Genomic DNA, 26,776 nt, shown 5'->3' with positions numbered 1-26,776 from the left:
AGCCTGTGCCATCCCTGCCATGGGCAGGGAGACCTTCCACTGTCCCAGGTGCTCCCAGCCCTGTCCAGGGACACTTGCAGGGATGGAGCAGCCCCATCTGCTCTGGGAAATGGAAAATGCAGGGAGCAGGGTCAGGGCTGGAGGATGGGCTGCACAAGGGGAGGCTCAGCAGGGAGACTTCACTGATAAATACAACTCTTACATGGGAAAATGGTGAGAAAACAGAGCCAAAACATCCTCAGACGCGCCCAAGGCCCAGAGGGGCAGCACATCTGTGGCAGCCACAGTGGTGACAATGCACAAGGGAAAGTCCTGCCTGCCTTTGGGAACACCAGGAGTGCTGCAAGAACACCACTGAATGCCTTCCCTACAGCACAGAGGGGATCAGGCTGGGTTTCAGACAAAAAATCCCCAATAAAGATCCCAGAGATGCCACCACAGCAACGCTGTGGGGTGAAGCTGCAGTGGGATGACCCCAAGAAGCAGCAGCATCTGTATCTATATTTGCTCAGCTCCACCTGGATACTGAAATTTTGCCTCCCTTCTTTTTGTCCCCTCCTTGCATCTCCAGAGTTGGGGAAAGAAAAATCCAGAAAAACATCCTGTTTTCCCTCCTTTTTGTGGCTGGACACAACTCAGGGCCAACCACACACACACCTTGTTTTCCATTAGGAATTGATACAAACAGGAGCAGCAACCCCTGATCCTTCAGGGAATATCTGCAAATCAATGCAGGACGGATGACTTGGGCACCTTCCTTGTGCCCATTGGACCCAGTTCCCAGGGGTCCTATTCCCCTTATGGCTTCAATAAAATAAACCCCTCTATGTGGAAATTGAGGAATATAAATTTATATTTCCCCAGCTCCACATGGATACTGGAATTTTGCCTTTTTTGCCTCTCTTCTTTTTATCCCCTCTTTGTATCTCTGGAGATGGGGAAAGTAAAACACAGAAAAACATCCTGTTTTCCCTCTTTTTTGTGGCTGGACTGAGAGGAATCAGGAATCACAGAGCAATCAGTCAGGAGGGGGATGCACCCCTGACCCCACACGCATCCGGTCCTTGCGGTGGCCGTACCAGTTGCCACGGCACAATGGGAATTGCAGATGGCTTCTGCTTATTTACAGGGCTGGAACACATCCTGGACAAGCAGAATCCCAGCTGCTGCTGCTGGAAAAAGCTGAGGCAGTGGTGGATTGCTGAGTTTTGGAGGCTGGGAGCAGGGCAGGATGGCAGGCTGTGCGTGCCGTGCCGGCCGGAGCCGGCCGCGCGTATGGATCGGCGTCCCGCGCTCTCCAGGGATGACACACTTGCACATGCAGTCGATGTGGCTGACCCAAATACAGCGCCCAGCAGGGCAGGCACGGCCCCCTGAGCCAGCTGCCAGGGCCACTCTCAGCCTCGTGCAGCTCATGGGCACGGCAGGACTCCTACGAGCAGCCTGGAGCCTCCAGAGGCACGGCATGCCCGGCAGAAAATTCTGTCCTCCCACTCAGCTTCCTTCCCAGGGGCAGCACTGGCAGAGAAAAGCCCTGGAGGAGCAAATTTCTCTTGGGCCAAAAGCCCTGGAGGAGCAATGCCTTGGCCAAAAGCCCTGGAGGGGCAAATTGGGACAAGAGCAAATTTGGCTTGGGCCAAGAGCCCTGGAGGAGCAAATTTGGCTCCAGCCAAAAGCCCTGGAGGAGCACTGCCATGGCCAAAAGCCTTGGAGGAGCAAACTTGGCTTGGGCCAGGAGTAAATTTGGCTTGGGTCAAAAGCCCTGGAGGGGCAAATTTGGCGCGGGCCGAAAGCCCTCGAGGGGCAAATTCGGCTTGGGTCAAGAGCAAGTTTGGCTCAGACCAAAAGCCCTGGAGGGGAAAATTTGGCTTGGATCAAAAGTCCTGGAGGAGCAAAACTGGCTTGGGCCAAAAGCCCTGGAGGAGCAATGCCATGGCCAAAAGCCCTGGAGGAGCAAATTTGGCTTGGGCCAAAAGCCCTAAAGGGGAAAATTTGGCTTGGGCCAAGAGCAAATTTGTCTTGGGCCAAAAGCCCTGGAGGTGCAAATTTGGGTTGAGCCAAAAGTCCTGGAGGAGCAAATTTGGCTCAGGCCAAAAGCCCTGGAGGAGCAGTGCCTTGGCCAAAAGCTCTGGAGGAGAAAATTTGGCTTGGGTCAAGAACACGTTTGGCTTGGGCAAAAAGCCCTGGAGGAGCAGTGCCATGGCCAAGGGATGCTGGCACAGATCCGTTTGAGTCCCACATGGATCAGTTATCCCAGGGAGGGTTTTCTGCTGGTGTGGGATAATGGGACCTACCTGTGGTCGGTGTTGGTGGTGCTGGTGGGAGTTTCAGTGTGAGGTGGCAGCAGCTGGAGCGTGGTGGTCACCTCCCTGTCCTGTGGGAGAGCACAAGGGACATCAGGATACCCCAGCATGGACCACACCAGCCAGCCCAGCTGCAGCCTCCTGGAAAAAGCCCAGGATCTACATGGCTGGGGAAATCCATCCCAAACCCACCTCCCAGTGGTTCCACTGCTCTTTATCCATTTTGGAGCAGCTGGGAGCTGCCAGAGGTTTTTGCACCCTGGGGCATTGGGGAACACAGGCAGGTGGCTCCAGTGTGGAGGGATGAGGATGACACCCCCAACTCCCTGCTCTCCTGTCAGAAGCCATGCAGGCTGCTGGAGGATTCCCTAGAAGATTTTCCCTCACGGATGGAGCAGGAAAGCTGTCTTTGCCAAAAAAGGTGTGAATTTACAGCCTCTCCAGAAGATCCCAGGAGTTTTCCCTCACAGGATAACTTCTGGCAGCACTCAGACACCCACAGCACACCCTCCCCATGCCCCAGCACGAGCACATCCCCTCACATCCCATACCTGGGCTGCTCAATCCCGGGAGACGCGCGCAGAGCGAGGCGGGCGCTGATGGACAAGCAGGAAAATCAGGGTTATTCCTGCTCCTTCTTCCCCTCCTTGCTCATTCTCTACGCCAGCTGCCCAATTATTTGCCAGGCCAGCTCTGCCCCGCGGTGCCTTTCTGCAGTGGAATGGAAGGAAGCCTGAAAATCAGAGCTGCCTCCAACGGCGCTGAGATGCCGAGGAAAACCACGGCAAGGACAAGGCTTTGGGATCATCAGGATAGATAAAAATGGGCTTTGGGCTAATGTTGGCTGCTTCAAGGTGTCCTGGGGGGTGGCTCCAGCTTTTTTGGGGTGGTTTGGGCTTTGGGGAATGCCTGCCTTCCTGAATCCCTGCACAAAATCCTTGCCAGATGCTGCTGGGTGCTGAGCAGAGGTGACCTCAGTTCAAACCCCACTCCTTGAAGGAGTGTTTCTATTTCCAAAGAGCTTGGATAGGCAGGAAAACTGAAAAATAGGGGGGAAATAATCAGCTCCTGCCCCAAAAGCAGCATGTCAGCCTGGATTCAGCAAAAAACAATGCAATGACTGCAAAGCAACAGCTTTGAAGCAAAAGTGCTACAGGGTGTTGTTATTTTCCTGGCATCGGCTCTACAATATCCTCAGCCACAGACAAGGGAGCTCCCAGGGCAGGTTTTGTTTTATCCCAGCTTTTACCATCCCCTGCCCTCCTCTTCCTCCCCCAGCACCCTCCTCCTGCAGGGATGTAGGTGCTGCCACGTTTCCCAAAGCATCTCAGCTGAAAAAAGCTGAAGTCTGTCCAAATTTATCTCAGCCTGACAGAACAGTGAATATTTAGTTACATAAAATCCCTGTTTCTGACATTTCTGGAAGCAAGCCAGGAGCAGGCCTGCTCCTTCACTGGGGTGTACCCCAAGATGGGAGCAGCACTCTCCTGCCTGGGAGATCCAGGTGGGACAATGTTCCTCCAGGAGGAGCATCTTTGATCAGACAACCCCTGGGCTGGAAGGTTTCTGTATCCTCACATTTCCAGTCTGATCCCTCAATCCCAGCCCCACACGGAGCACTGGGAGCAGATGTTTGCAGATGTGGAGAGTCCAGCATTTGACACCTGGTCCTTGATGTATCATCCCCAGGGATGTAGGAATGGAATACCCCAATGAGCCAGCACCAAACCCACAGATCCAGAGAGGCATTTTTGGCTGCAAACTCAATTAACCAAACTGACATTTCATTTTTGGGATGCCGGAATTAAACTCACTTCAACAAGTGCCTTCACCCACCCAGCTTTGGGATTCAATGCACCTCCAAAACGCCAAACCTGGAGAGGAGCACCCAAAATGACTCTCTGGAGATGCTCCACAGCTGTGCCACCTGCCTGGGGACCAGCCTGGTTCCACCACCCACTCCCTCTGATTCCCACTGCCATCCCCATGGCCATCCTGTCACCTGCATCATGTCACCTCATATTACAATTCCAAGCGTTCCAAGCGTTTTCTGTCTGATCCATCACACACAGCAGCTACAGCAGGGCACCCCACCAGGCTGGGACATTTCATCCTTGCCCAGGGAAGGGGAACACCAACCATCCAAAGGCTCGGCTGTTCCCGGTTCCCAGGAGCTGCCCCGCTCCCGTTCCCGTCCCGCGGGGTCTGCACTCACCCGTGCCGCCGGGATGAGCCGAGGCCGGGCTCCAGGAGGGATCCGCAGGGAGCAGCGGGGCGCTTCCATCGGGTGACAGCCCCGCAGGTACCACGCGGTGGCCGCAGAGCCCCGCACCGAGGCGGGCGCCGGGTCCTGCGCCTCCCGCTCGCTGCTCCGAGACTCCAGCGCGTTCCTGCTGCCGCTCCTGCCATCTAGAGGGGACCTTCCCCACTGCAAACGCGTCCCTCGAATTGTAATAAAATCCCACGGATCAGAAGGAAAAATAATCAGAGCTCAATAATCAGAGCTCATCATTGAAAAAGGACAGGAAAAAGCACAGGAAAAGCCTGCGTGGTTCACACCACGAATCCACACAGGATTCTCCTGCTTGTTTAGCAAATTCCAGAACCAAGCAGTGGGAAACCCACAACAGGATTTTCTAGGAAAGATGTATCAAAGCAGTCTGAGAAAGGTAAATGAGCAAAATAATCCTGAAGTCATGGATGTGAATGTGAGGTACTGAAAGGGTGGCCCAAGGAGAGTTTCTGCTTGTTGTCCCCATAAAGCGGAGGATGCAGGTTTGGAGATGACCTGGACCAAGAGGTGCTGCAGAGGAATGGGATGTGGAGAGGATAAAACTCAAAAATAGAGTGTTTAGGTACAAACCTGCTCTGGTAAGATGTGGTTTGGGTGAGAGAATATCCCAGCCTGGCACTGCAGGGCCCAGTGGGCTGTGGGGTTTGGGGGGAAGCAGCTGAAGTCACCCCCTGTAGGACAGAGTGTGGACATTCCATGGAATGGAATCACACAAGGGTTTGGGATGGAAGGAACCTCAAAGCCCATCTTGTTCCAATCCCCTGGATGAGCAGGGACACCTTCCACTGTCCCAGGCTGCTCCAAGCCCCGTCCAACCTGGCCTTGGGCACTGCCAGGGATCCAGGGGCAGCCACAGCTGCTCTGGGAATTCCATCCCAGCCAGGAATTCCCAATTCCCAATCTCCCATCCATCCCTGCCCTCTGGCACTGGGAGCCATTCCCTGTGTCCTGTCCCTCCATCCTTGTCCCCAGTCCCTCTCCAGCTCTCCTGGAGCCCCTGCAGGCTCTGAGCTCTCCCTGGAGCTTCTCCTCTCCAGGTGAGCACCCCCAGCCCTCCCAGCTTGTCCCCACAGTTTTCACAGTGTGAGAAACAAACCCAAGGACACTCAGGAAATGTCCTGCTGGAGGGACTGAAGGGCTTGGAAGTTTCATGAAAACATCAATGTTAAAGCTACAGAAAACTTGGGAAATGAAGTGCAAAGATCTCTAGGTCTCAAAACAGAGACCTGCACAAGCAACAGCTACTGGATGCAGAGGATTCCCTCTAGGAAAAGGGATTTATTGCTGCCTTCCAGAGGGGCTCAGCCCTTTGGCAGCTCCCAAAGAATCCAGATACAAACCTGAGGGAGCACATGCTGAGCATGCAGCGAACAGAAGCACAAGCACGACCAGGTTTCCTTTTCTTTCCTTTTTAATATAAACATCCTAGGGAGAGTTGGGGGTAGGAGCAGCCTACAGGGAATGTCTCTTGGAATAAAACGCTGCGACGTGCTTCGGGAATGATGTGCAAAATTGAAACGGCCAAGCAGGGCCAGCTCAGGACTTCCTGGATTCTTCAGTCTTCTTGATTTCCTGCAGGAAAGGTAAGAAAGAGGCTGAGGATCTGCCACTCTCTGGGAAACAGCTCTTGGTGTCACAGCTTAGGAGACCAGGAGTGACCAGGTGCAGTGTTGTGGGTCCCAGGACGAGGTGAGAGATGAGAATTTGAGTCCATGTTTCAGAATGCTGATTTATTATTTTATATTATATTATATTGAAAGAAATGATACACTAAAACTACACTAAAGAAAGGAGACATCAGAAGGCTAGAAAGGAATGATAATAAAAACCTGTGACAGACTCAGAGTGACACAGCTGGACTGGGATTGGTGATTAATTAAAAACAATTTACATGGAACCAATCAAAGATGCACCTGGTGGTAAGCAATCTCCAGACCACACTCCAAGCAATCAGATAATTATTGTTTACATTTCTTTTCTGAGGCTTCTCAGGAGAAAAATCCTGGCAAAGGGATTTTTCAGAAAATATCATGGTGACAACCAACAACTCAGACCAGTTCATGACATCCCAGGACCAAGCCTTGAGTTCACCTTTAGGGACAGGGCAAGGTTTGACTTGGAAGCTCCAGAAATAGCAATCCCCTTCTCTGCTACCCAGGGATGTTTATTTTGCCCCAACTCAGGATTGTGTTGGATTCATTTCCCACTCTCTGATCCATCACTTGTACTCATTCTGTCCCTCAGCAGCTCAAAGCAGACCAGGTGTGGGATGAGGTGACATTTCTGTGGCTGCCTGAGAAGAGCCCCTCACCTGCCTGGCCCAGGACTGAGGTGGAGAAAATCCCCAAGGACTCACTCACCTCCAGCAGCACCTCCTTCAATTCAGAATAGGCCTTTTCTAAATCATCATTAATGATGACCAGGTCGAACAGCCCAGGCTCTTTACCTGGGGAAGGAGATGAGGACAGAGTTAGAGGACAATTTTTCTTCCCTGTGTCAGCTCTCATGCACAAAGCCCCATGGCATTTTAATAAGATTTTTCAGTATTATTATTAGATCAGCTGCTGCTAATGAACTGCTCTGCCAAGCAGCCCCAAGGAACTGCAGTGGGAAATGCAGCAGTGATCCAAGTCAGCTCATGGCAAGCCCTGCTGGAGAGCACAAATGAGCTGTTCCCACCAGAACCAGCTCCCAAATCCCCCAGGCACCCCTGCAAGACTCACTGAGCTCCAGGTCCACGCGAGCTGCGCTCAGGCGTTTCTGTAAACTCTCCTCTGTCTCCGTCTTTCGGTCCCGGAGCCGTTTCTCCTACAGCCAGGACAGAGACATGAAGGGAATGAGAGCTCTGAAAGCTGCAGGCACAAACCACCCCCACCCTCAGGCAGTGCTGTCTGTGAGAACACCCTGCCAAGGGTGACTGAGGGGCCTCACTTACAGCCCAGTGCAAACCAGTGGCCAAACTGGGCTCGAGATCTCCTACCCACAGTTCAGGGTCCCAGGTTTCCTTTACCTCCCTCTCATTTATTTATTTTTCCAGGTACTGCTGGAAATGAGATCTCTCTGCTGGGCTCTGGCATCTGGTGCTGCTGGCTTCCTCCTCCACAAACTCAACGAGAAACAGAGCCTGCCTGATGTACTGAGAGCAAGAGGGCAGAGTCAGGAGTTGTCCTCATGTGTCCTCATCCCTCTCTGAACCACGACAGTGATTCCACTGCTGCAAGAGTCCCACTGCAATCACTTACACAGGGCAAGACCAGAGGGGCACAGAATTTATGGTGCTGCACAGAACCAGCCTCCCTGGGTTTAGTTTTAACTGTGGAGGCAAATCTCAGCACAGCATGAAGCACAATTAATGCAATTAAAGACTGGCCATGCTGAGATGGAGTCCATAACCAAGGCATGGAAAACATTAAGGACTCACAAAAGAAACCACAGGAAGATTTATCCCTGAGAGCCAGAGGCTGGGGAGCTGGGCTGGGTGGAGATTTGTTATAGTGGCCTCCTCGAGCCAGGTCTCATAAGCTCTTGGAGGTCTATAACACACTCAGATAGCTCAGCTACCCTTGGAGGCATAAAATCAGCAGGATGGCTTCTGTTACAGTGTTGGAAACAAAAAGGTTTAATAAAAGGCAAGATAACAGTGAAAAAGGAGCCAAATGCCAGAGGTTCTTGCTCCTGGTAAAACACCTCACAAAAGCTATTTGTTGCTTTGTTCTCCTCTTTTTTAGTAAACTGCCCAGGCAGGACTTGTTGGCTCCTGTCCAATGAGCTCTCCTTAAGTTTGAGGTAAAGTGTCCTAAGCCTATGAGATGGCTTTTTAACCTAATGGAGGAAAGAAACTTCTGGGCTTCCTTCCTTTGTGAGGGGACAAGGGACAGTTTAGTCACTCTGTGGCACACTCCTACAGGGATGTGTTGGGGGATGTGTCCCCAGCCAGAGCAGGGCCCTGCAGAGGGAAGGAGCCGAGGCTGCTGATTACCTCTAAGCGCTAACGGCAAAGCAAGGCGGGCGCTCACCAGGATCTCAATGGAGGGCGGCTGCACCGAGATGTAGATGGGGTTCAGCTCCGTCCTCTTGATGTTCTTCACGCCCTGGATGTCGATGTCCAGGACACAGATCTGGTTCTGGGCCTGCACGGCCTGCACAGCTCCTTTACTGGGGACACAGCACACAGGGAAGGGTCAGAGAGCCCAGGGTGAGGGGGTGCTCACAGGGGTCCCAGGAGGAGGGAAGGGATGAGGATCTGACTCCATGTTTCAGAGGCTGATTTATTATTTTATGATATATATTATATTAAAACTATACTAAAAGAATAGAAGAAAGGATTTGATCAGAAGGCTACCAAGGAATAGAAATGGACTCTTGTGACTGACCAGAGTCCGAGCCAGCTGACTGTGATTGGCCATTAATTAAAAACAACCACATGAGACCAATCACAGATGCACCTGTTGCATTCCACAGCAGCAGATCATCATTGGTTACATTTCATTTCTGAGGCCTCTCAGCTTCTCAGGAGAAAAATCCTAGCAAAAGGATTTTCCATAAAAGATGTCCATGACACAGGGGTGTGGTTATTAATTGTTGTGGGTCTCCAGGAGGAGGTGAGAGATGAGAATTCTGACTCCATGTTTCAGAAGGCTGATTTATTATTTTATTATATGATATAATATTGAAAGAAATGATATACTAAAACTACACTAAAAGAGAGACATCAGAAGGCTAGAAAGGAATGATAATAAAAACCTGTGACAGATTCAGAGAGCCTGACACAGCTGGACTGGGATTGGTCATTAATTAAAAACAATTCCCATGGAACCAATCAAAGATGCACCTGTTGGTGAGCAACCTCCAAACCACATTCCAAGCAATCAGATAATTATTGCTTACATTTAATTTCTGAAGTTTCTCAACTTCTCAGGAGGAAAATCCTGGCAAAGGATTTTTGATAAAATATGACATTGACACAGGGGGTTGGGGTGTCCCCTCCAGCATTGGGGAAACCTCACAGGGCTCCCCAAACTGTGGCAGGAGGGGACAGAGCCTGCTCTGCTCCAAGTGTCACTGCTCTGGGTGGGGCAGGGAGCTGCTGTGTCCTGCTGGAGGCTGGCAAAGCCATGCTGGAAGCTGTGGGCATGGATCAGTGGGACCATCCCAGGGATGGGTGGGATGTGCATAAACTCCTGCCTGGCACAGCTTCACCACCTGCAGAGAAGTTCCCTGCTCATGGCAGGAGGTTGGAACTCAATGATCTTAAAGGTCCCTTCCAACCCAAACCATCCTGGGATTCTGTGACAAACATGGAAATAATCTTCACCAAAGAGCAAAACCACAGAAGTCCCTTCTGCAGAGATCCACTGACTGCTGAAGGATGCTGGATGGACCTGGATGCTCCATCTGTGTCACAGACACATTCTATGAAAAATCCTCTCCTTATGAGTTTTTCTCCTGAGAAGCTGAGAGGCCTCAGGAACAAAATGTAAACATTGATTATCTGCTGCTGTGGAATGCAACAGGTGCATCTGTGATTGGTCTCATGTGGTTGTTTTTAATTAATGGCCAATCACAGTCAGCTGGCTGGGACTCTGTCTGAGCCACAAACCTTTGTTATCATTCCTTCCTTTTCTATTCTTAGCCAGCCTTCTGATGAAACCTTTCTTCTATTCTTTTAGTATAGTTTTAATGTAATATATATCATAAAATAATAAATCAGCCTTCTGAAACATGGAGTCAGATCCTCATCTCTCCCTCATCCTCAGACCCCTGTGAACACCATCACACATCTGGGTCACAAAATGCATTTAATTCTCCATTTAGTTTTTCAAGTGATGGCTTTTATGCTGCAAAGACAATTTCTCTTCCCCAGCATGGGGAATTGCCTCAAGCTTTTTCATCATTTATTATAATTCACTGCTGACTTAGGGAGCAGAAAGGATTGGTGAGAACTTCTCAACTCTTCTTCAACTCTCCATTTCTCTCACATCTGAGCAGGAACATCCTCAGGGGCTTGGAGAGATTCTGGATTTATTTTCCAACATCCCAGACTAGTTTGGATTGGGAAGGATGTCCAAGCCCCTGGGGCACAGGCAGGGACACCTGACCCACCTTGTCCCGTACATGTTCCCGGAGAACTCGGCGTGCTCGATAAATTCCCCAGCATCAATCTCCTTCTGCATTTCCTCTCTGCTCACAAAGTGATAATCTGGAGAAGGAAAAACGGAGAGAAATTAACATTCTGAAGGTAAACTCCATGGTCAAAATGATACCCATGGGTTTTTGGGGGAGAAGACACTAAAAAATCTCTTTTAGATAAGGATTCACTTTCTACTTCCACACCAGTTGTCCAAACACCCGCTCAAAACTTTCTGGAGTTTTCTGTGTGGCCAAAAATGCTGCTCTACCCCATTTTTCACATCCTTTCCCATTCCTGGTGCAGTGGGAACTTCTCCTCCCTTGCCTCCAGGTGTGGGACACATTAGAGCAGGAATGGTGAGGCCTTTCATTTAAAGGATTTCTAATTAAAGACCAGAATGGGATGAGCGAGGGAGATAAAAGGGAACATCAAAACCAAACTAACTAAAAAGAAATATTTATCTGTCTTCTGTTGAAATTCCTTCTTGTCATTAGAGAGGGAAAACTGCCATTAGAAATGAAGAACAAACCTCATTTGGTTGTTTCTTAAAAATGCAAATACATGAGAAAACAGCTGGGCACAAGCAATTAATTAACAGCTAAAACCATCTCATTGAGCAGCTGCACTTCCCAAAGCAGTGACCATTGGAGAAACCTCCTCAGAACCACCTGGAACTTTGGAAAATCAAATCACCCAAGTTCAGAACACAGCACCTAAAATGAGAACCCAGACCTGAAAACCTGAATTATTTGGAGAGTCCAATGAGGGAGACCCAACTGAAAATTTGAATTATTTGGAGAGTCCAATGAGAGAGACCCAACTGAAAACCTGAATTATTTGGAGAGTCCAATGAAACAGACCCAACTGAAAACCTGAATTATTTGGAGAGTCCAATGAGACTGAAAACCTGAATTATTTGGAGAGTCCAATGAAACAGACCCAACTGAAAATCTGAATTATTTGGAGAGTCCAATGAGAGAGACCCAACTGAAAATCTGAATTATTTGGAGAGTCCAGTGAGACAGACCCAACTGAAAATCTGAATTATTTGGAGAGTCCAATGAGACAGACCCAACTGAAAACCTGAATTATTTGGAGAGTCCAATGAGAGAGACCCAACTGAAAACCTGAATTATTTGGAGAGTCCAATGAGACAGACCCAACTGAAAACCTGAATTATTTGGAGAGTCCAATGAGACAGACCCAACTGAAAACCTGAATTATTTGGAGAGTCCAATGAGACAGACCTGACTGCAACAGGCTCACCTTTGCCATTCACTTCTCCAGGTCTTGGCTGCCTTGTGGTATCTGCAGGAAAAAAAAACCCAAAAAAATTAAAAATAGCCTTGTAAATTCTGTACATCACCCACAGGTGCTGTAGGATCAAAGAAATCCCAAGGTCTAAGTAGCACATGGTTCCCTAGGGAAAAAAAAACTCTACCAAGACACAATTTGGGAGAAAAAGTTTAGTTTGGAGTGAGCTGAGAGATGCAGTTGAATTCAGAGCATAGGATAACACACACAAAATGGATAATTTTAAGTTTTTTTTCTCCTCCCATAGCATTAGATTTTTAAACATCCAATATTTTGTTCTTTCATGGTGGAGTGAATGCAGACCTCAAAGCACAGGTTTTACTTGCAGTACACACAGTGTTGGGACATTAAAACACATTTTGGAAAAGGACCTAAAAACACCTTACAAAGCTCCATGGAAAAAAATCACAAAAATTCTGGCTTTTGAAGCAGAAATGTGGGGGGATTTTGTTATTTTCACATCAAGAATCACTCAGAAGAACCTTGCTTACTCTCTAAGTTTAGAGATGTGGGGAGTCACTAAACCTGGCAAGGTGCTACTCCAGACAAAGCTTGGCCTCACCATTTAATACCAGGAGTAAAAGGTGCCCTGAATTATTGAAACATCCCCAGGTTTTTTAAATCTGATCCCACAGGCAGACTGGGACACAGCCAAACCATAATTTAGGTATAAATAGAGGCAGGCTCAGAGCTGGGCCAGCCCTGGATACTCACGGGAGACGCTGAAGCCGAAGATGTTCTCATAATCCTTGAGCAGCTTCTTTAACAAAGTGCTTTTCCCTGCACCTGATGGGCCACTCAGAACCACTGGCCTTGGTCCCTGCATGACTGGGGACAGACAGAGAAATGGCTCTGGTCAGAAACAGCCATGGAAATGCAGCTGTGGATTCCCAGGAGTGCTCAGCCCCTCAAAACAGCACCAATCTTTTACCCTTGGGTACAAAGTTATGCAGGGAAAGATGAAATGATGCAAAATCACAAGCTCAGAGCTGATAAAAAGCACTGAGAGTGCAGAAACATTTCTCAAGAGACTGAGGTTAAACTCATAGGATGTAACCCAAAGAAGGAGGAAACTGGGATTTAGCTGCCACTAAACTGGGATGATTCAAGCCAGATGTTTTCCATCACAGCTGGGTCTCACTGGGACCAAAATCCTAAGGAAAACTCTCTCTAAAAGGAACAAAATCCTGTTTGTGCCTGGTGGCATCTGGAATCATGGCACAGAGGTACAACCCCAGTCCCTTCCCTCTCACAGGGAGAGAATTTGCAGGTAAAACTTTCTATCACCAAACCCTTGTAACAGCATCTGAGCTCAGGTGCAATCACTGCCATGAACGGGCTCAGGGATTTATTCCCACATTTCCTGAAGCACCAACTCCATCTGCAGGTGTTTCATGGCAAGAAAGAAAGAGATCCAGAGATCAGTTCCTGGTATAGGTGAAAAAAATGCAGCCTGGGGCCACAGGAGAGGAAAAGGGAAAAGGAGAGGGGGAAAAAGGAGAGGGAGGGAAAAGGAGAGGAAAAAGGAGAGGAGGAGAAAGGAGAGGAAAAAGGAGAGGAGGAGAAAGGAGAGGAGAAAGGAGAGGAGAAAGGAGAGGAAAAAGGAGAGGAAAAAGGAGAGGAAAAAGGAGAGGAAAAAGGAGAGGAAAAACGAGAGGAAAAACGAGAGGAAAAACGAGAGGAAAAACGAGAGGAAAAACGAGAGGAAAAACGAGAGGAAAAACGAGAGGAAAAACGAGAGGAAAAACGAGAGGAAAAACGAGAGGAAAAACGAGAGGAAAAACGAGAGGAAAAACGAGAGGGAAAACGAGAGGGAAAACGAGAGGGAAAAACGAGAGGAGTTTTCACATTCCCGTGTCTCTGGAGAGAATAAAGGTAAATTATCCACATGTGCAAAAGAAGAAATGCTGTTTAAAAGTGTGGGGGTACCACAGGGACCCCTCATCCATCAGCAGCTTCCAAACCAGAAGCGATGGTGAGAGCGGAACAAATCAAACAAGTTCTTCCCATTTCAGTTTCAGCAAGCAATAAAATCATTTCCTCAGCCTCCGGGCTGGGTGTGGCCCGGGGAGGCAGCAGCCAAGAAGCAGATAAAGCCTTTCCGTTTTAAATGCGCTCACAGCAATGTCACGCTGACCTTACACATCACTTTTCAAGCAGCCTTAAGCTCGGTGCTGTCTCACCAGAGCGGCCGCGGGCTAATCCCGCCGGGCTCCCTCTCGCTGACCCCGCGTTCGCAGCCCTAAATCCCTGCTGCTCCTCCTCCCTGGGGCAGCACGGCACGGAGAGTGAATTACACAACTTTTCTCTGCTCCCGAGGAGCCTCGGCTGAGCGCAGCTCATCCCAGGCGGGTTTAACGCACAGAGCATCAGGAGGTGGGCAGTGAAACACCCACGGGCGATTGTCATCCATAAGGAAATTCCTTTATTCGTCTTTTTTTGTTTTTGCTCAGTGCCCTCTGAGTGCTGCAGCCTCAGAGATGAAATCGTGGAAGGACCAATCCCATCACCACAGAGCCGGGTTGGGCTCCATCACCCCAAAAACAGACTCTACCAAGTCCTTTGGGGGCTTTCCTACCATTCCCCAGGTCCTTAAAGTTCTGTAATTTCCAAACAACACAGGTTTTGACTAAATGGTCAATACCAAAAGAAAGCACCAGGGAAATGCCACCCAGTGCTTGCAGAGCAGTTACACAAAGTGTTTTCTTCTCTCTGTCCCACATCATCCATCAGGTGAGCCCTCAGCATTCCTTGGAAATTCACGGACACAAATTCATCCCCTTCAGCCTTCACAACATCTGCCCCAAACAACGCTGCTCCATCACACAAGTGACATTGGGGTGTCATGGATTTCCAGATTCCCTTCCACAAATCCCAGTCAGAAGGAAAAGAGATTTCCCCTCATCTCCCTCAGAATTTCACCTGCCCCTAACAAACACCAGCAGAAATGTAAAGCTGCCCAAATCACTTCCAATCATCCATTGAACCCAGACAAACAGGGAAGGGGGCTGGGAGAGGCTCCAACCCATCCTTACCTTTCCCTTGTGCTCCTTTCCAGCCAAGGAAGGCAGAGGCAGCAGCACAGCACACTGGGGCCAGAGCTGGGCTATTTGTGAGCTCCTAAAGCCTTCATTAACCAGCTGCCATTTGAAGGTGGCCAATGAGAACAACCCTGCTGAGCTTTAATCTCCCCCTGCTTCCTCCTCCACTCGGCTCTCCTGGCTGCCAAAGCTGCAGCAGCACCCCCAGGAGGTGAGGGGTGCCAGCCCTGGCTGGGATGGGGTTGTGGGAACAGCAAAGCTGCTCCTGGCCCTGCAGGCACAGGGGTTTTGTCTGGAATGGTTTGTGTTGGAACCTTCCAGAGCATCTATTCCACAGCCCTGCCGTGGGCAAGGAGAATTCCCACCAGGAATTGCCAGGCTGCTCCAAGCTCCATCCAGCCTGGAGCACTTCAGGCACTTTGCTGCTGCAGGAACATTGCTCTTCCTTTGGAGCAGCTCCACGACAGGAAACCTCCTTCTCTCAAACCACTCCCACACTGGGACCCCCTCCTCCACCTCACCCCCTTTTCCATCCCAAAATACTCCCAACTAAGAGAAAAGACACCTGGGTTGTGACCACGTCTCACTGCTTTCAGAACAGCTAAAAATAAACCTGAACACTTGCAGGTGTTTCCTCCTGCCTCCCTTGTGGATCCCTTCTCTTGCTGCAGATCTGCAAAGGAAACTGAGAGGGAACAAAAAGCATTTCCACTGCCATGGAATCCCACTGGCAAACTGGGAATTTCACAGAATTCCAGAATGGTTGGGGTTGGAAAGGACCTCAAAGCTCATCCAGTGCCAGCCCTGCCATGGCAGGGACACCTCCCACTGTCCCAGGCTGGCCTGGGATGGAGCAGCCACAACTCCCAGGATGTCCCTGCCCTCATTCCCTGCTCCCCAAACAGCACAGCCAAAGCAACAAGAAACCCCCAAACCCCCAGTTCTGGTGGATATGGGGCTTTTTTCTCTCTCCTGTTTGGCTTCAGGAATGGTGCATCACATTTCCAAGCTGGCTGCAGCAGGAATGTCACAAAATGTATTTATTTTTGGGACAAGCTTAATTTTTTATTCCCCCCTTTTGTCAGATTTTGGCATTTTCAGCGCAGCCAATCTGCAAATATCCAGCACAGAGAGTTTCCTAAAAATGGGTCGGGATCCAGTCTAACCCACCAAAAGCACTGCAGAGTTGATCAGCAAAAGAACAGCCCAACTAATTAACAATATTAATTATCTCCTGAGCCACACAAACCCCTCTGGGCTGCAGAGGTGGTGACAGGAGGGTGTCCCCAAGGCAAGGAATGGCTCCTGGTCTGCTTGTGCTGCTAAATTCACCCTGGATTTTACCTCACCAGGGGAGCAAAGGACAGACATCACAAGAGTTAAACAAATTAAAACTGATTAGCAGAGAGGCTTTACAGGGAAGGCAAAGCCACCTTATGAAGAAGAAAAGAAGATTAAAGCACGGTTTCCCTGGAGCCTTGAGAAAGGTCTCCTGGATTAGGATTGTAATCCCAGCCCCTATTTTTAGCAGGTTTGTTATAAAGGTGCCACCCCCACAGATTTGGGACAGCTTCCAAGAAGGGAGAGAGCTCCTGCTGTCACAGACAGGAATTATCTGCAGGGAGGTTCCAACCCTCCAACTTCTCCCACCCTGTGATTCTGTGAGGAGCAGAGCATCCCACAGCAGTGCAGAGCTGCAGCTCAGCCACCTTTTTTCCTGGAAATAATTACCTACAAAGCACTAATGAGCTCTCCACTGGCTGCAGCCTGGCTTGCAGGGAGTGGTGATGCTGCACTTGCTCGAGGTCGCTGCAGCAATCAGGGAGCTCCAAGCCCATTATTCCCATGTCCTCCTGTAAAGCAGAGCCCACCAGGAGGATAAAACCAGTTTACCCAGCTGGGAAAACCTTTAGAAGTAAAGCTCACACTGGTGTGGTTTTACCTTCCCCACACGTGTTTGTTTTAGGATACCTGAGGAATGCTTATCCCTAAAGCCCTCTAACCCAAAAACCCCCACATCCCTGTCTGGTTTATCCAACCAGGGACACCCTGGAGCAGCTCAGCCATGGGGACTCGCTGTGGATGTTGGCAAGGGCACACAGCCAGCGTGGGGACAGCCCCGTGTGGAGCTGTGACCGGTGCCACCCCCTCAGCCATCCCACACGGATAACACAGGGCAGAGCAGGGGGAGCTCAGCCTCCCCAGGGCTGCGTGGGGGGATCAGCACCCCCAGGTCGGTACCTCAGTGTCCCAGCACCCCCATGGGGCACTCAGCAGCCTGGGGCCAGCTGGGACCCCTCAGCCCAAGGCCTTTGTGAGGGGCTGAGCACCCCAAGGCCAGCCAGGACCCCTCAATGCAGGGTCCCCAAAAGGGGCTGAGCACCCCAAGGCCAGCCAGGACCCCTCAATGCAGGGTCCCCAAAAGGGGCTGAGCACCCCAAGACCAGCCAGGGCTCCACAATGCAGGGTCCCCAAGAAGGGCTGAGCACCCCAAGGCCAGCCAGGGCTCCACAATGCAGGGTCCCCAAGAAGGGCTGAGCACCCCAAGGCCAGCCAGGACTCCTCAGTGCAGGGTCCCCAAGGCCAGCCAAGACTCCTCAGGAGGGGCTGAGCACCTGAGCATCCCAAGACCAGCCAGGGCTCCTCAATGCAGAGCTCCCAAGGCCAGCCAGGACTGCTCAATGCAGGCCCCCAAGAGCGGCTGAGCAGTCCGGGACCCCTCAGCAGAGGAACCCCGTGAGGAGCTCGGCACCCAGCGCAGGTTGGGCCCCCTTAGCTAAGCGTCCTTATGCGGGGCTGAGAACCCCGGCCAGGACTCCTCAAGCCAAGCCCTCCGTGAGGGGCTGAACGCCCCGAGGCCACTCAGCCCAGGACTCCTGTGAGTAACGGAGCTGCTCGGGCTGGCTGGACCCCCTCTGTCCACGGCCCCTGTGGCCGGCTGTGCCCCTCAGCCCGCGGTGCCCGTGAGGATGCGAGCCCCGGCCCCATCCCCGCTCACCCGCCCGGGCGATCCCCGCCCCGCGCATCCGCCCGAGGATCATGAGGGGATGGGGGGGGGCGCTCCCGGCAGCCCCCGCGCGCGCCCGCCGCCACCGCCGCGTGCCTGACGTCACCAAGGGGGCGGGGCCCGGGGGAGGGGAGAGCGCGCCGTCACGTGAGTGCGGGCCGGCGGGACGGACCACGCGGAGGGCCGGGAGGGGGGGTGAGCGAGGGGCTGAACCATGGTGGTGGGGAGGGGGGAGCACCGGCAGGGCTGTGATGGAGGGGGGAGTTAGGGGAGAACGGAAAGAGCAACGTTGGATGAACCACGGCGGGGCGGAGAGGGGGCGGTTTTGGGCCGAAGCACGGTGCGGTGGCGGGAGCCATAGTGGGGTTGGAGAGAGGCGGGAGGGTTGTGGGGGGGAGGCATGATGGGATTGAACCGTGATGGTCTGAACCATGACGGGGAGAGGGGGGAACTGTGATGGAACTGACGCATGGCTGGGCAGGGGGACGTGGTTGGGCTGACCCATGGCGAGGGCGGGGGAGACGTGGGGCTGAACCATTGCGGGAGCGGGGGGAGCCACACCATGGCCGAAGCTGTCATAGGGCTGCCCCGCGCTGAGGGGAGGATGTGGAAGCTTCACAGCGATGGCGACACGGCGGTGTCACCCCACAGCCACTCCAGCACCTTTCCTTGTCCCCACAGTGTCCTGTGTCCCCTGCTCCGTGTGCCGGGCCCGTCCCTCACAGCCGGGCTGCGATGGCGGCCTGCGGTGCGCTGAGGTGAGCACGGGGTGCTCGTGGGGCAGCGGCGGCTCTCCCGCCGGGAAGGGCCCGATGGAGCACCCGTCACCCTCACGGTGACACCCGATGTGAGCTCCTGTTACCCTCACGGTGACACCTGGCAGAGCTCCTGTCACAGTGAGATTGTCCAGAGCTCCCGTCACCCTCACGGTGACACCTGCCAGTGCTCCCGTTACCCTCATGGTGACTCCCAGTGTGAGCTCCTGTCACCCTCACGCTGACACCTGGTGTGAGCTCATGGTGACACCTGCCGCAGCTCCTGTCACCCTCACGGTGACACCGGCTGGAGCTCCGTCACCCTCACAGTGACACCTGGCTCCTGTCACCTTCACGGTGACACCGCATGTGAGCTCCTGTCACCCTCACGGTGACACCCGGTGTGAACTCCTGTCACCCTCACAGTGACACCGGCCGGAACTCCTGTCACCCTCAGGGTTACACTGGCCTGTCACCCACACGGTGACACCGGGTGTGAGCTCTCGTCACCCTCACGGTGACACCAGCCTGTCACCCTCACAGTGATACCGGCCTGTCACCCTCACGGTGACACCGGGTGTGAGCTCCCATCACCCTCACAGTGACACCGGCCGGAACTCCCGTCACCCTCAGGGTTCCACTGGCCTGTCACCCTCACAGTGACACCAGCCTGTCACCCTCACGGTGACACCGGGTGTGAGCTCTCGTCACCCTCACGGTGACACCAGCGTTTCCCCCGCAGTGCCCTGCGCCTCCTGGCCCCGTCCCGGCTGCCGCTCTGTGCCTGCACCCGCAGCAATTCCAACCGCGCGGCCATCGGGCACCTGCAGCGGCAGCGCTATGGCCGCCTGTACCCAATGCTGCTCGTCAGCACCGACGGCTCCACCGTGCGCCTGCGCTACGGAGAGCCCAAGAGGATCCTCATGGTACGGGGACAGTGACAGGCTGGGAGCAGGGGTGTCACAAGGGCTTGTGGTGTGTCCCCAGGGGGCTCAGGGGGTTCACAGCCTGTCCTGGGGCCTGGGAGGTCACAGCGTGTCCATGGGGTTGCACCCTGTGTGCTGGGGGTGTCACACCATGTCCTGGGGGTGTCACACCGTGTCCCAGGAGAATCTCACACCATGTCCCAGAGGTCTTATGCCTTGTCCCAAGGCTTCACACCATGTCCTGGGATCTCACCCCATGTCCTAAGAACTCATGCCTGTCCCTGGGGAATGTCACACCATGTCCCAGGGGTCTCATGCCAGGTCTCAGGGCTTCACACCATGTCCTGGGAGCTCACCCTGTGTCCTGGGGGTGTCACACCATGTCCCAGGGATGTCACACCATGTCCCACAAGTCTCGTGCCTTGTCCCAAAGCTCCACACCATGTCCTGGAAGCTCACACTGTGTCCCTGGGATCTCATCCTGTGTCCTGGGGGTGTCACACCATGTCCCAGGGGTGTCATGCCTTGTCCCAAAGCTCCATGACACCATGCCCCCATGTCCTGGGAGCTCGCACCATGTCCCTGGGGAATCTCACACCATGTTCCTGGGATCTCATCCTGTGTCCTGAGGGTGTCACACTGTGTGCCAGGTGTCTCATGCCTTGTCCCAAGACTTCACAACTTGTCCCTAGGAACTCACCCTGTGTCCTGGGGGTGTCACACCATGTCCCAGGGATTTCACACCGTGTCCCAGGGGTGTCATGCCGTGTCCTTGGGGTGTCACACTGTGTCCCCGCGGTCTCATCCCGTGTCCCCCGTGTCCCCAGATGCCCCTGGACAGCAACACGCTGCCCGAAGCCGAGCGCAAGGCTCGTCTGCGCCGGCAATTCCCCAGCAAGCCTAAGGCCAAAGAGGAAGAAACCTTCGAGGGCATCGACCTGGACACCTACAAGAAGTTCTGGAAGAAGTGAAGCGCTGAAAGCAGAAGTGTTTAAATGTATAAATAAATGTATAAATAAATGTATAAATAAAACTGTACAAGTCCAGCCGTGTGTGTTGGTGCGGCTCTGCGGGGCTCCCCCCGCGCTGGGCGGCCCGGTGGTACCGCCCGTCCGCCCCCCCCCCGGCCGTGCCCGCGGTGGTAGCGGCGGGGCGGGCGCGCTCGGCGGCCGGAGGTGCGTGAGGGGAGCGGGGGCGGCTTCGGGATTTTGGGATTTTGGGGCTCTGGGTGACCGCGCAGGTCCGGCCCGCTCGGTCCTCGTCCTCCCCAACCCGGAGGGGCTCGGACTGCAGGGAACCGCCCCGAGCTGCTTTTACACGCCTCGGGCACGGGCAGACTCCCACCTCAGGCCCTGCAGCTTCCCCGGCCCTTCCCAGACCCTGAAAGTCTCCCCCAGGTAATGTCCCACCCCGGGCCGTGCAGCCTCTTCTCGGGCAGTGCAACCTCCCCGCCCAGCCCGTCCTCAGGCCATGATCCCTTCTTCCAGCTCATCCCATCCACGCTGTGAACCCCTCCTAGACCCTCTATGAACCCTCCCCCTGGGAGCCCAGAACCCCTATGCGGGCTTTTAACCCCTCCATCAACCCTGCAACCTCCTCGCAGACCCAGAGCCTTCCCACTTCTCGTCCTGAACTCTCCCCCACAGGCTGGGAACCCTCCTTGCTCTGCAGCCCCTTCCTAGAGCCTGAAACCCCCAAGCTGTGACTGCCCCGCTGCTGGCCCTAATCCCTCCTTGAGGCCCTGAACGTCCCCAAGTCCATGAACCCCCTTGGGGCTGCCCTAAGCCCCCCTCTTCGCCCAGCAACCTCCCCCCAGGCTGGGACCCTCCCTAAGCTGTGCACCCCCTCCCACCTCCGGGTTATAAATCCCCCTCTAACACCCCCACAAAAGCCTTTGGTTACTCCACTCACTCCTGGGCAGCCAAATTTGCTTCCCTGCGCCTTCAGGAGCCCCCCCAGAGCTGCTGGAGGATCTGCAGTGGGTAACCCCGGCGCTGATCTCGCTGCAGGTCTCCAGAACGCCCCGAATCCCCTGCAGGGTGCGGCCCCACCATGTTCGGCTCCTCCCGGGGCGGGGTCCGGGGGGGCCAGGACCAGTTCAGCTGGGAGGATGTCAAGACAGACAAACAGCGTGAGAATTACCTGGGTAAGGGCTGATCCTGCTCCAGTCCCACCCTCCCTGTCCCCTGTGTGGTTTTGGGGTGCTGTGATGTTGAGGGAGGGTCGCTGTTCCCCACAGGGAACTCCCTGATGGCGCCGGTGGGGCGGTGGCAGAAGGGCAAGGACCTGACCTGGTATGCCAAGGGCAAGAAGGACACGGGGCCCGCGTTATCCCGGGAGGAGGAGCTGGCTGCAGTCCGCCTGGCCGAGCAGGAGGCCATGATGGCAGCACTGTGAGTCCCCACCCCACAGAAACCCCAAAACCAGCAGGTGCGTGTCCCCACACACAAATCACCCATTCTTGTTCTTACAGGGGCTACAAGAGCTTGAAGAGGCAGCCCACAGGCCTCAGCAAAGAGGTAACACCACACATCCCCTCAGTGTCCCCTGGCTCTGGTTTTGGGGACACACACAGGACACTGTCCCCTCTCCCCACAGGACCTGGCTGAGGTGTGCAAGAGGGACGGCAGCGAGCGGGACGAGAAGGACGTGGATCGGGTGGTGGGGTTGGGCAGCTCCAGGTGAGGACAGCGAAGGATCCCACACCAATTTCTGAACATTTTGTTTGATTTTAGTGTTTTTATGCCTTTTTCTGTGGTCTCTCTGCAGTGGCAGTGCTGGCAGGGTGATGCTCTCCAAGGAGGACAGAGAGGCAGCCAAGATGGGGCTCTCGGTCTTCACGGTACGGTGCCGGTCACGCTGTCCTTGGAAGGGTCAAAAATGGATGGGAAAAGGCAAAAAGCAGTGCCCCTCACCTGGAATATTTCATCTAAAAACCATCTGGGTATTGTAGCACAGACCTGCAGGAGTTTCCTGTGTCCTGTTGGCACAGAGATCATTTGTGGGGCTTTAATTTGGAAGCAGCTGTTAAGGTTATTCTCATTTTTCCCTGAATTTAATTTACATTTTTTTCTAAGTTTAATTTTTAAAGGGATAAAAACCTTTTGTCTTGTAATTACAAGCTCTGGGCTCGTGGATTCACTCTGTATTTTTCCCCCTCTCCAACCCCAGCACCAGAGAGTCTCCAGCAGCCCAGACACATCTGTCTCCAAGAAGAAGCAGGAAAAGGAGGAGAAGGTGGAGGAGAAACGGTGAGGATTTTTCCCACTCTGGTGGGAAACCACCAGAAATTCCTGGCTTTTATGGGAAATATTTTACAAAATGTTTCCATGGCTCTCTTTGGCACTGGGCTTGTTTTGCATCTCTCTGAATCATCCCCAAAAGCCTCTGTGGGCAGGGATGTGGTGGGATGTGCCTGGAAAAAGGGATGGGGATGAGCTTTTGGAGCCAGAGGGATGCACAGTGCAGGGATTCTCATTGCTTGATCCATCCTGCAGACCTGAGAGCAGCAAAAAATCCAAAAAGGAGAAGAAGAAGGAGAAAAAGAACAAGAAAAAGAAGAAACACAAGAAGGAAAAGAAGAAGGACAAGGAGAAGCATTCCAAGAAGGATGCTGCACCATCATCCTCTGATTCTTCCCCGGATCGGGATAAGAGGTAGAGGCTGGCATCAGGATGTGTCATTGGCACCTCCTGGCTTTCCAAAATCCCTTTTTCACCCCCAGAATCACCTTATTGGGGTCTCCTCTGTCACTGCTGTCCCCGCAGGCACCACCGCAGGAAATCGCCGCAGCACGGCCGGCGGCGGCAGCGCACGGAATCCGGCACGGAATCCTCGAGCAGCAGCGACCGGAGCCGGAGCCGGAGCCCCGCCCGGCGGCGCAGTCGGAGCCGGAGCCGGAGCCGGGACGGCCGCGGCCGCCACCCGTCCCCGCGGAGGAAGGGCAGGAAGAGGAGCCGGTCCCGCTCCCGCTCCCCCCCGGCCCGCGGGGCCCGGCAGCGCCACGACACCGACTCGGAGGGCTGAGAGCGAGCCTGGCGCTGTTTCAGGGACATCGTGCAGAGATTTCTATTTTTGAAGTGATTAAATGAAAAAGGCTGCAGCCCCGCGGGTGCCGGGGTGGCAAAGGGCATTAAGGCTGCGGTGCCTGCAGCCCCTTCAGCGCCCTTCTCCTCACTCCTGAAATCCAGGCAGGATTGAGGATGCTGTGGGTGAGGGCTGAAAATGCTGTGGATACCTCGTGTTTATGGATAGAGACTTCTGAAGAGATTATTATTATAATTATTGTTATTATGATGGGGTTTTGTCTTCTTTCTCTGCCCGTGCAGTGGCTGAAGAGTTTTCTTTAAAGATTCCCTAAGTTCATCAGCTGCATGGGTGGGAGTTTAAAGCCCATCTAGCTCCTGTCTAGGGACACCTTCCCCTGTCCCAACCTGGCCCTGGACACCTAAATAATAATAAATAATAAATAATTCCTCAATTTACAGGGACAAAGTGGATGGGACCAGGTGCCTCCATAGGCTCTGCCCTGGCCACAAACCCCAGGGAGCAGCAAACTCCCTTCCCAACCCTCAGCACGTGATTATTGATGTTCTTGGCACACTGAAAGGGGAATTTCACACCAATAAATGGAAATATTGATCCAAATGGAGAGGGGCTGTCCCGAGCAGCTCCAGAGCAGCTGCCAAGCACAAGGGCCTCATTTGTGTAATTAATGATGCAACTGCAGACAGGGAGGGTTTGTGTGCCTTGGTGGACAAAAGCCCAGTGGCACCGTGCTCAGGAGCTCACAAAGCCCTTCTGTCCCAGCACTGGGAGATGCTGCAGAGCTGTCACAGCCTGTGTGATCCCCACCCCACCCCAATGTGATCTTTGGGGCTGGCAGCTCCTTGGCACCAGGGCAGCTCCTGAGCCATGCCAGGGATCCCCAGGGCACAGCTGGGCACTCCCTGGGCAGGAGCTGTGCCCCTGCTGGTGCTCACCAGGCTGAGCTTGGGGTCACCTCCATGGCATCCAAACTGGCTGGAGCCCCCTGGGAACATCCCACTGTGGAACAGCACAGCAAGCAGAGAAAAACCCCACAAAGCCCAGAGTGCTGCTCCTCCATGGGCTCCCACACCCCACCTTCAGTGCCAAGCTCTGGATGGATGGCTGGCAGGGTGATGGGCACCCACAGCCCCTCAGCACAGGGACAGGGGGTGGGTGTGCCCAGAGGGAGCTGGCACTGCTGGCCCAGCTCAGTTCTGCTCTCCTGGGCTTTCTCCTCTCTCCCTGTTCCTGTCTCACACTCAAACCAAGATCATTTGAGAAACAGGGGAAGCCAAAACTGAGGGGGCAGAGGGTAAAGGAGCCCAGCCCCATCCCTCACCCCAAAACCTCCCTGCCCAGCTGCTGCCAAGTCCCTGGGGCACTGCAGGATCCTTTGCCCTGGGCTTGAGCCACCTCCTGCCCAGCTGCTGGGTGGCCCAAACTGCAGCCTGAGAGCCTGGGACAGAGCAAAGGGCAGAGCACAGCACCCACAGCTCCAATAACATCACCACATTCCCCGTTTTCCACAGCAAATCCTGCATGCAGAGCAGCAGCATCCTAACCCAGCTGGCCCTTCAAGTTCAATTCCCTCCCAGAACAGGAATAAAGAGCTGTCCTGCTCTATTAGGGATGCAAATATCCTGATTCACAGCCTGAAATTCCAAGGTGGATTCCTGACTTGCAGGAGGTTTGTGATCCCAGTTTGCCCAGTGCTATTTACCCTGTACTCCTGTCCCAGGTTTCCCCAGAGGGAATTTGCTCTCTGACCTGCAGGACAGACCTTTGATCCTCCACCTTTCCAGTGCAAGGGGGGATCTGCAGCTGCTGCAGCAGGAGAGCAGCCAGGAGCTGGCAGCAGCCTGAGCTGAGCTGCCAGGGAAGGCAGCAGGATCACCCAGAGGAGGAGGAGCTCTGTCCCAAATCCAGACAACTGCAGAAATGGAAAATGCAAAACAAAGCACTTAGCAAGGTGGAATGCCTTTTTTCCCCTCACAAAACTGCTCATTCACAGATCTGTAATTAACTGGGACCAGCAGGAGGAACAACCCAAGAAACTCAAGCTGTGCTGCCCCAGAGGCATCAAAGTGACTCCAGCAGGATCCAACAAACCCCAGCCACCATTTCACCTGCAGGCTTCTGTTGTAGTGTGTTGTTAAGTTTCTTGTGTTATTCCCCCAATTTATGTATTGTTCTCCCCTATTATGTGTAAAATGGTTTCGTTCCCCCAGTTTTTCCCGCCACTGCTAGCCTGTCAGCTAAGTTGCCATAGTAACCGCTATTCATAGTTGCCGATATGTAATTGCTCCTCCCCTGGTTTCCCTTATAAGTGAAAGTTGTTTCCTCCCTGGGTCCAGTCAATCACCCCCTTTCTCCTCCCAGGTTTCGAGAACCTTCTCCTCTCTGGAGATGGTGGCTGGCTGGGGTCCCAGGACACCTCCTTTACCTTTTGATTATTGGTCTCCATGGAGTGTCAGTTCTGTGAAGTTCATCCCCTCACCTTTCCCGATTGGTTCCGCCTGTACCCACCCCCCTCCTTTATAATCCTGTTTCACCCCCTATTGAAAAAACTTTTTCCCGGTTGGTTTCCCGGTGTTTGGATCCCGCAACACCTTCAATAAACCGATGTTTAACCCCCGGGAAATGGTCAGCTCCGTTCCTCCCCTATACCAGCGGTGTGAGCCAGTCCGCAGCCAGCACAGCCCGAGGCCCTCAGACGCCGAAGGGAGCTGGCCAGGAATTGCAGAGGGGCGTCGGCCTTTCGCCCTCAGCTAGCCGGACTCTAAACTTCGGGCCACATATGCCCCCCTCTGCACCCCTCCTTTATAATCCTGTTTCACCCCCTATGGAGAAACTTTTTCCCGGTTGGTTTCCCCGCGTTTGGACTCCGCAACACCTTCAATAAACCCATGTTTAACCCCCGGGAAATGGTCAGCTCCGTTCCTCCCCAATCCCAGCGGTGTGAGCCAGTCCGCAGCCAG

General features: G+C 53.3%; 4 protein-coding genes across 11 annotated transcripts in view; 2 read left to right on the top strand and 2 right to left on the bottom strand.

The window, feature by feature from the left end:
- GJC2 (gap junction protein gamma 2) overlaps window positions 1-4,654 on the bottom strand; it is a 56,710-nt gene extending 52,056 nt beyond the window's left edge. Inside the window, exons 1-3 of one of the 2 annotated variants that reach the window (XM_064703767.1) lie at window positions 4,519-4,654; window positions 2,855-3,014; window positions 2,295-2,374 (exon numbers count right to left, since the gene is read on the bottom strand). The gene's annotated coding sequence lies outside the window, so the exon portion shown is untranslated. The remainder of the gene's footprint in view (window positions 1-2,294; window positions 2,375-2,854; window positions 3,015-4,518) is intronic. The other variant, XM_064703768.1, reaches the window with a different exon arrangement.
- A 1,335-nt stretch (window positions 4,655-5,989) lies between these two features.
- GUK1 (guanylate kinase 1) lies at window positions 5,990-18,207 on the bottom strand. Of its 5 annotated transcripts, none has more exons than XR_010439053.1 (8): window positions 18,080-18,207; window positions 12,755-12,868; window positions 11,993-12,034; window positions 10,699-10,795; window positions 8,576-8,751; window positions 7,320-7,404; window positions 6,957-7,042; window positions 5,990-6,168 (listed from the first exon to the last, which is right to left on the bottom strand). XR_010439053.1 is itself a non-coding variant. In XM_064703762.1 (8 exons), the coding sequence occupies exons 1-8, from the start codon at window positions 18,120-18,122 to the stop codon at window positions 6,133-6,135; spliced, it is 642 nt and encodes a 213-aa protein (XP_064559832.1). In that variant the 5' UTR covers window positions 18,123-18,207; the 3' UTR covers window positions 5,990-6,132. The 5 variants fall into 5 exon arrangements, 3 of the variants coding, with proteins under 3 accessions (XP_064559832.1, XP_064559833.1, XP_064559834.1); XM_064703762.1 differs by having other exon boundaries at window positions 8,613-8,751; XM_064703763.1 differs by lacking the exon at window positions 18,080-18,207 and adding an exon at window positions 16,813-16,943 and having other exon boundaries at window positions 8,613-8,751.
- MRPL55 (mitochondrial ribosomal protein L55) lies at window positions 18,181-20,815 on the top strand. 2 transcript variants are annotated; one of them, XM_064703766.1, is made up of 4 exons: window positions 18,181-18,235; window positions 18,770-18,846; window positions 19,586-19,769; window positions 20,597-20,815. In XM_064703766.1, the coding sequence occupies exons 2-4, from the start codon at window positions 18,824-18,826 to the stop codon at window positions 20,738-20,740; spliced, it is 351 nt and encodes a 116-aa protein (XP_064559836.1). In that variant the 5' UTR covers window positions 18,181-18,235; window positions 18,770-18,823; the 3' UTR covers window positions 20,741-20,815. The 2 variants fall into 2 exon arrangements, with proteins under 2 accessions (XP_064559836.1, XP_064559835.1); XM_064703765.1 differs by lacking the exon at window positions 18,181-18,235 and adding an exon at window positions 18,236-18,283.
- A 97-nt stretch (window positions 20,816-20,912) lies between these two features.
- C2H1orf35 (chromosome 2 C1orf35 homolog) lies at window positions 20,913-24,065 on the top strand. 2 transcript variants are annotated; one of them, XM_064703761.1, is made up of 9 exons: window positions 20,913-20,944; window positions 21,779-21,915; window positions 22,009-22,162; window positions 22,243-22,288; window positions 22,368-22,450; window positions 22,539-22,611; window positions 22,941-23,020; window positions 23,267-23,425; window positions 23,537-24,065. In XM_064703761.1, exons 2-9 carry the CDS (start codon window positions 21,822-21,824, stop codon window positions 23,793-23,795), a joined length of 948 nt encoding a protein of 315 aa, XP_064559831.1. In that variant the 5' UTR covers window positions 20,913-20,944; window positions 21,779-21,821; the 3' UTR covers window positions 23,796-24,065. The 2 variants fall into 2 exon arrangements, with proteins under 2 accessions (XP_064559831.1, XP_064559830.1); XM_064703760.1 differs by lacking the exon at window positions 20,913-20,944 and adding an exon at window positions 21,033-21,166 and having other exon boundaries at window positions 23,537-23,927.
- Window positions 24,066-26,776: the final 2,711 nt, after the last annotated feature.

This window comes from Zonotrichia leucophrys, chromosome 2 (genome assembly GCF_028769735.1).
Source record: "Zonotrichia leucophrys gambelii isolate GWCS_2022_RI chromosome 2, RI_Zleu_2.0, whole genome shotgun sequence".
Lineage (NCBI taxonomy): Eukaryota > Metazoa > Chordata > Aves > Passeriformes > Passerellidae > Zonotrichia > Zonotrichia leucophrys.
Note: the sequence above shows the minus strand (reverse complement) of the source record. Positions and strands in the feature narration are given on the sequence as shown.